An 8,750-nucleotide genomic window follows, 5' to 3' on the forward strand; every position below is an offset into this window, starting at 1 on the left:
GCCCCAGTACAGGGGAATGCCAGGGCCAAGGGGTGGGGGTGGGTGGGTGGGGGACTGGGGGGGAGTGTATTGGGGACTTTTTGGATAGCATTGGAAATGTAATTGAGGAAAATACCTAATTAAAAAAAAGACAGAAAATTAAAAGTTGATTTAATTTTTTTAAACCAACAGCCATTTTCCTGACAGAACAAAGTGTCTCAGAATTTTTCTTTCTAGTAAACAATGATTCTGCATAACCTCATAAGTATTGGGGTGCTAAAATGTCTGATCCTGAAAATTCCCCCAACATCCAAGTTTTGAGGGCAGGTTGAAGTGACATGAAGTCAGTTATCCCAACCTTGGAAGCTGCTCTCTGGCTCTCAGAAGGGAGTTTCAGGTATGCACCAGAGTCCCAACTCCAACCTCAATGTCCTCTCAAGGTGAATGAGTTTCTAAGAGAAGGAGCCAATGGCTTTTCCCTCTAGGTAGAAGGGAACCTGCCCCTGACCTTCAGGGATTGTCTATAGAACTCTTGATGCATGCCTTAGTCTAAACTACTCAAGAGTCTGATGCTTTTGTTTCAACCAGGACTTTAAGACCAACTTTAGCAACATCTTAAGGCAATGTACCAAAACTCAGAAACAAATGCAAACTGCCAAAGACTATCCACACACCCACTGAAACCTTCCAGCAGTTTCTGAGCTGTGGCCTCAGAAGAGCTACAGACCCAGGAAGGGTGTCTTGCATGCTGGTGTCTTTAATATGATAATGTCCACACATCTCCTGGAGCAGGAATTGATGTTTTATTAATGATGTTTACTCTAAATTTAATTTCAAAGCACTGCTGTTCCCACATTGTTTTGATAAAGGCTTTGTGGTTTATTTATTTTCCTCTTGGTGGTAAAAATGAGAAAGAGAGAGGAGAAGACATAGCTTAAAGCTGGAAGTTGGGACTTGCTGTGGATGGAGGCCATTCTCACAGTGCAGCTCAAAGGGGCTGATCGAACACTTGGGAAGGCTCCCTCTGAGTTGCTCCTTGACTAGATCAGGACGGTTGGTCAACAAAGGCTCCTCCCTGTCAGCACTAGGGTTAGCCTGGTGACGGTAACCACTAACCACTCCCCAAAACCATCCTGCTTCTCCAGTCAGGACCCAGGTAAAATGCTAATTCTTTAGGATCCTCAATATACTTTCGGAACCCGTGCAACAGCAATGGAGAGCCTAGAGACGAATCCCACAGCATCTTGGTGGCATGGTTGTTTGTTCCAGAGGCTTTCCTGTCATGGCTTCTTTTTTTCTCTTATTTCTTGAAAATGTAGTAGCTATGATTATTGAAAATTTATTTCTGGGTCTAGGCCACTTTTAAAAAAATCTAGCATCCCCTTTAATCAAATCTATTAGGAGAAAAAATCAATTTCAAGAGATTAAAGAAGAGGTCCCAGGCGTACTGGCCCAGAGAGTCAACCTTCTCAATAGCACTTTTCTATCTGCTGGAGGTATGGGCTTTTTGTTTCTGAAGCAATGAAACCAGACATAAGTGAAGATACACTTCCTCCCATGGCTTGAAACATCTGAAACATAACTCACCCTAGAGAACTCTCCATGCAACTGCCCAGAACTTGTAACATGGCTTTCTCCACTTTGTTGGCCCTCTTTGTCATCCCATACCCAAACTCTCCTTAATTACTTGTACACAAATCTATATTGAGTCAGATTCTAGAGCCATAAACAGCCAGGCCAAGGAGAAGGCTAAAATACACAGAGACAAGGGTTTCTTAGCTATGTCTTAGACACCACAAATTCTATCCTATCCAAGATAGCTACTGTGTAGAGCTGCATGAAGATTGTACTAGAACCCTGGAAAGAAGCAGCCAAGAAGTTTGAGGCAAAGAAAACTTACAGAGAAAGCAAAATTTAAGAGAAGTCTTGGAATAGCAGCAGAAGAGTCTGTCCTGCACAAATGAAGGGAGACCTCAGACTAAAGAAGGAATAGTATTGGCAAGAGGTAGTTATGTGTGCTATCACAAAAGTCTCTGCATCCCAGCATCTTCAAGTTAGGAGACAAGTCCAAAGATGCAGTGCAAGAAGCAGACACTGTAGATTCTTGTAGGATTGGAGGTGGGGTGGAGTGGGGATAGTATGGGGGAATGTGGGATGATGCAGGGGGAGGTGGGGTGGGATGGCAGAAGTAGAAGTGTTAGGGGGAGATGGGGTGGTTTGGGAGAAATCCCTAGGTTGATTTTCTACTCTTTCTCTTGAGCTCCCAGGTGTAACTCATTGAAAAGAGGAACACAGGAAAATAAGTTAGCATAGATGAGACATTCATTCATTTTACAATACATGGTATTTGAGATGCCTGTGGGACATCCAGGTGGATAATCAGCTTTGAGCTCATTCAATGTGTACACTAAGCCTTAAGCTATTCTGTGTTTTCTTCTTTTAATTTGTGCAGAATCAAGTTGTCTGATTTTCAATTTTGACATGTTTAAACAATGAGACCCTTTTTGAGAGGCATCTGAAGAGTTAAGACTTGGGTACAATGAGTGATAGAACACAAGGAGAGAATGGGGGAGACATGGGGTCACCATGAGCACATATTTATGACTGAGCTGTCACTATTCATGAAAATATAACCTTACTCTGGAGCTGCAGTATGCACAGTCTGCAGGGTCCCGTTGTGGAGACCTTGATAATAGTGGAGAGACCAAAGACTAAGGACAGGAGATAAGGAGTTGAATTGATCAGTAAAGTGCTTCCACTGTAAGACTGGGGACCTGCATTCAGATCCCTGGCATCAAATAGAAACCAGGTATGGCAGAGCATTCCTGCATCCCCAGTGCAGTGAATGCCATGGTAAGGTCTTTGAAGATGGATAACTTGAGTCCCAAATCCTAAAGAGAAACCATGTCCCCAAAAGTCAGTTGGAAAAAAATGGAGAAGAGACTTAGAACACTGATGTCTGTTCTCCATGTGAATGCACACACATGGGCATATACATGTGATGTATGTACACACACACATACACACACACACACAAGCAGATGGGCAAAAACCAAAATCCTCACTTACTAGCATGACCCACAGGCATACTTAACCTTCTCCATTCCCATAAACTGGCCTCCCTCACTCACCATCCTCTTCAGTCTGTACCACCAACTCCTCACTCTCCATCCGGCCCTCAGGGTTGGACAGTAGCAGCCGCAGTCTGATGGTCATGAAGGGCCGTAGACCCCGCAGGGTATAGTGGGAAGAGGTCTGGATCACCTCTTCAGCCTCATACTGCTGCTGGTTGAACACGTACTGGTACTGTACTGTGAGGTTGTAGCTGTGGCAGCGGGTCACTGCATAGCCAAAGGGTTCCCACTGCAGGGTCAGCTGCCGAGCCCGAATGTCCACAATCTCCACATTCTGCGGGCCATGCACAGGATCTGTAAAATACACACAAGATACAAGAGTTTTGAGGAGACTACAGGAAGCAGATGGATACTGTTGCTCTTCCACACACAATTCAACCTCCCTGTGCTTTCCCAGGGCTCTCACCACCTGCAGCATAGTTAATAGGAAGGTTTTCTTTAAATTGGTTTTTTCCTATTTAAGCACACAGGTCTAAGACAAAACAAAATACATAGGGTGAAAATTTGTCCTATTTCCTTCATAATCAAATATGTCAGTCATAAAAATATAAAATTCTTAGCTGAATGGTGGTGGTGCACCTTTAATCCCAGCACTTGGGAAGCAGAGGCAGGTGGATCTCTGTGAGTTCAAAGCCAGCCTGGCCTACAGAAATAGTTCCAGAACAGTCAGAGCCACATAAAGAAGCCTGTCTTCAAAATAGATAGATAGATAGATACATACATACATACATACGTAGACAGACAGACAGAAGTAGACAGACAGATAGACAGATAAAATTTCTGGTTTCTTAGGGCTTCACGAGAGTTCCACTGAGGACTATCTTGGGGGCTACCAGCTGCACACGCTTCTAAGATGGGCTGCTGGAATTGTGTCCTGCCTTCTATGCTTAACTCAGCTGCATCCTTTCTTCATGCAATTGAGTTGAGTTTCCCCCTCCTTTGTCCAGCAGCACAACCTGGAACTGTGGTTACATCCTAAACAGACATCAAGCCTCCAGTCCATCTGTATGATCACAACGCCCCATGAACTCAGCCTTTGGATTCAGCTCCGCACTTTCACTTATGATAGGACATCATATCATTTGCTAGCATCCTGCAGTAGTTCACTCTTTGTCCCATCCCCTCCACGTCCTCCATAAACACCATCTTCCACTCCTCAGTACCACAATACTGTCCCCAACCTCCCTTACTTTCCAATCTTTGTCCCAGTCCCCCATATGTAGCAACAGCCATGTCTTCCTTCATAATCTGTGCATCAATGTTTATACCTTGCGTGAGGTAAAGAGATGACTTTTGTACACAACTGATTAAAACAAGGTAGTGATGCTAGAGACCTGACTGACATTTAACCCCATGCTACTTACAGGATGTCATCAAGCTATGCCATGCCTTTGAGTCTACTTTTTACTTCATTTGTAAATTAAGTGATAACAGCAGCTAACCCAACTGCAGGAGAGGGTAAAGCCGGATGAATTATCCTGAGCCATTAGAGTTGCACCTGGAACTTAATAAGCACATTATATGTAATAGCTAAGGGTTTATTTGTTTTATAGCAATAGGAAGAGTAATAAGTATAATCATCCTTCAGATGCTATACAAAACCCAAATGTCTTATAAGTGGCAGTTCTAGATAGAATCACCATACACTATGACAGAGTAGAATACTGCCACCTTTCCAGGCTTTGAATTCCCAGAGCTGTTAGAATACAGTTGCCCCTGGACCAAGGAATGCACCAACAAGGATGGCTATGGGTGAGGGCTTTTGATGACAGCTGAGTTTCCTAATTGACCTTGATATGGGAAGTGTAGCTTATAACAGAGCTTTGCCAAGGAACACACACACACACACACACACACACACACACACACACACACACACGTCATAAGCATATCAGAGAGGAGGATGATCCATCCCCAAACCATGCACATCAGTAGCTCTGGCCTCTTTTCAACTGAGGAACTGACACTCATTCTTAAAGCTCCATTATTCATGGTGCAGGGTCCTTTGTGCAAAAGAAAGTCAAGTCTCAAAAGCAAGAGTGACTTTGTAAAAGTGACATTGGAAGAGGTGCCTGCTATGCTGAACCTATGTACAATGAAAGATAAACATGTGTGCAACTCAGAGTTAAGACTGTGACCAGGCATGGCTACTGTTACTTAGCTAGATGTCTCTGGGTGGCCCAGGCTGCAGTAAATATAGGAGTACAGGCATAGTGATGGAGAGAACTTCCTATCTATCCACCAAATGTTAGCATCCCCTGTAGCCTTTGCCAGCAGGGATTTTTCTATCTGTAGAGAACTCTGTTGGTATATATCCCCAAGTAGAACCTTTCTAACACTCCTCCACTGGGTACTTCTTCAAAACCAATACTCTACTGGGGAGATAGTCATCTCATGGGCCCCTCTCCTCCTCTCATTAGGAAGTGAGTACCCAGATATTTTATACTCAGTTAAGACTGAAGATGCATTTCTATTAAGCATCTTAAATACTACAACATTCCATGTTGAATACATTTTTTGAGATGTTAAGTATGGCCTAAAAGCACAAATATAATATCATCAATGGAACAGTATCCAGGAAGTACTTGTTTTATTTCCTGTAGCATGACATTGAGAGGGAGGGACTGCCTCATTTGACAAATGGATAAGTCGAGGGTTACAGAGGTCCAGGAACTTGTATAAAGTAACAAGTCTGGCAAGTGACCAAATGAGGCTTGGAATCTGTATAGTTCTGACTCCATGTCTAGCTTGAAAGGGAGGTAAAAAGAGGTCTGGAACACAGCCATTGAAGGGATGCCTGCTGGGCTTGGTAAATGGCAAAACTCCTGAGAAGGCATCTAAAGACCCCTCTCTAGAGAAAACCAAAGTTCCATGGGGTAAAATGGTTGTCCTCAGGACACACAGGGAGAAGCAGGCTTGAGATTCACAATCTGAGGAAGTCCCATGTCTGTTTTTCTCTACTATGACACCACTGGAAGCTGAGGTCAGAATAGGAGCATAAACATTAGACAGACCACAGTCACCAGGAATTTGCAAGAGACCTAGAAGAATCCTATGGGAAAACAAAAATTACAACACAGGGATTGCTTTGCTCTTGGGAACCTGGCATCTGCCTCTAAAGGGACAATGATGAGACTTAATGCTAAGTGGAACGTTGGCAAATCTTCCATCCACACCCTGTTTCTTGCAACTAAATTGTGCAGGAATACATGTAAAACACCTTCATGTCTCTCTCAGAAGAAGACTTAGCCCAAGGCCTTCCATCTTTTCTCAGGCACAAGAGTAGCTGAAAGCCTGTCCCCCAGCAAAGAGCTTCCCTACATGTAGGAATACTGGGGCACAGGCAAAGCCCCTGGTTCTCCAAAGCATGCATGGTTGAGTTAGAACATGGCTTGCAGCCAGACTCAGGCACTCAGTAGCTAAGTGACCTTGGCCAAGGGCACTTCATCTCCGTGCCTCCATCTCCTCATCTATAAAGTGGAAATTACTGCACTAATCTCAGAGGGCTGTTAATGAGCATAAAATGAACTGTAAAGAGAGAAAATTGCCTTTCCCTAACAGTGGGGATTCCTCTTACACAGAACTGCCTTTCTTGGAGAAATGCCCTAAGAAGCCTTTAAGCAGTTTTTGTGTCTTTATTCTTTAGAATTCAGTACATGTATATAATAAAATATCATATCTAGTCCCATTTACCCTCCAACCTGCCTCAAGTCCCCCAAGCACATAACCCCTTCCAAACTTCATGCTTTTTTTTTTTCTGGTTATTGTTTGGAACTTGCTAAGTTCAGCCATTGCTAGCCATATATATAGGAGTGTTTTAAGAATGGGAGCTGCACTCCCAGGAATCGTAGCCCTACTAAATGTCCACAGGAGGATAAAAAACAAGGTCTGAGATGGGGATGAATAAAGTAGGAAAGGCAGGGAAGTAGTTAAATAGTAAAATGTTGGGGCTACCCATAAATATTTCCCCACGTGACTCCTTGACCTTCAACGTGGTCTTCAGAGATCCCAAAACTAAGTAAACTATGACAGATCTCCAAACAAAGCTGAGACATGCATGGATGCATGCACACTTTGGTCAAATAAAACTCTCACAGGATCATAGAGACCAGGAAAAATGGGACTCAGAACATACCATAAACTACACAGACCTTGGGAGGTGGTTCTTGGAGGTTCCCTGGGGCTATAGAAATTAAGAGGCTCAGGAAATCTTGTTAAAATGCAATAAGTTGGGGTTCTAGTGACAGTCTGGGTAAGAACAGTATGACTGAAAGTGCCTTGTGACTGTGGTAGCTCACATTCTGGAAAGCAGACATTGTGACAATTTGGTGGGATTTCTGGGCTAGGTAGTGCCCTTAGCATCTGCCTTTGGGAATAGCTCTATGGTATATGTCACTAAGGCTCCATGAAAGGAGTGTCGCCATAGCTCCATGCACCACTGTCCATCATATTTATTTTGTCACACTGCCCAGGAATTGCTTGTTTATACATTTGTCTCCCAGATTGCCAGGGACTGTTTTCTGTTTGTCTAGCATCTCTTGGATCTGTCAAGCGGACTTCCTAAGAGATGACCAGATGGCGATTTGTTCTAGGAACCTGAGCTCTAGTGACTTCTTTCTGCTCTCCCTCCTCTGTTCATGCCGGCGCATCAGCAGGCTCTCAGAGGCACACATTTCCCCTTTGTTTTGTTTCCAACCACAGAGATGTCCTGTCATCCTACCTAAGAGACAGTAGTTTCCAGAATGTGTCAGGGGAACATTCATGCTTTCAGTGGGATGACCCCGCCCCTACCCCCAATAAGCCTCACCAACCAAACTGAGATTCTGATTCAGTAATTGCCTTCTGTGGGCAAAGTCCTGGGTTTACATTTGGCCTGGTGCAAACAAGGAGAAAAATTGCTGAGAAAGTCTTGTGTGTGCAGTAGAGATTGGTTTGTTGAATTTATATCCCCCGTGTAAATACATCCTAGCCTATAGCCTCTGGTCTCTGCCTCTAGATAAAGCCCTGTCCATCTTACCTTCTTCAGTAACGGCCTACAGGCCAGGAAGACAGCAGACAGTACAGAGCTGCTGGCTTGTCTGAGCAGCTGAAAGTTATCCTCTTGTGGAATATCAAAGTATCTCTCATCCTAACACCTTTTCAGTGTAGCAATGGGCCTTATGCTGAGACTCATATTGGCTCTTGTCAGACTGATTTTTTTTCCCAGGACACAGGCTCAGCAGCCAGTTCACTGTACCTACCTGTCTCCTTATCTCCCTTCTGATCATGCTTCAGGTCACAGATACCCCAGAATTTCAGGTCCCCATAGATACAAACTTATTACAGGGCCTGTGAGACCTTACTTTTCTTTGTCCCTTCTCATGAGCACTGCTGGGGAAAAAAATGGCACAGAAAGGAAAACAAAACAAAACAAAACCCAGAGCAACAGAGCAGAGAGATTAAAATTTTGAGATCTGAGGTCTCCATACATATTTGCGCAGGTCCTTTAGGAAAGGAATAGAATTGGGTCAAAGGAGAATGGAAAAAGGTCACAGGTCTCTGTGTATCCTCAAATATCATGTTTTATTAGGATTTCACATGTTCTAGGTGAAATAGAGAGAGAGAGAGAGAGAGAGAGAGAGAGAGAGAGAGAGAGAG

At 43.8% G+C, this 8,750-nt stretch overlaps 1 protein-coding gene across 12 annotated transcripts in view; it reads right to left on the reverse strand.

Annotated features, from left to right (window-relative positions):
* Ptprt (protein tyrosine phosphatase receptor type T) overlaps nt 1–8,750 on the reverse strand; it is a 1,083,833-nt gene that overhangs the window by 381,318 nt on the left and 693,765 nt on the right. For all 12 annotated transcript variants that reach the window (XM_021156881.1, XM_021156878.1, XM_021156880.1 and 9 more), the window contains one exon: nt 3,111–3,407. In XM_021156881.1, coding sequence (XP_021012540.1) covers nt 3,111–3,407 — 297 coding nt within the window. The remainder of the gene's footprint in view (nt 1–3,110; nt 3,408–8,750) is intronic.

The sequence above is a fragment of the Mus caroli genome, chromosome 2 (assembly GCF_900094665.2).
Source record: "Mus caroli chromosome 2, CAROLI_EIJ_v1.1, whole genome shotgun sequence".
In the NCBI taxonomy this organism is placed as follows: Eukaryota; Metazoa; Chordata; class Mammalia; order Rodentia; family Muridae; genus Mus; species Mus caroli.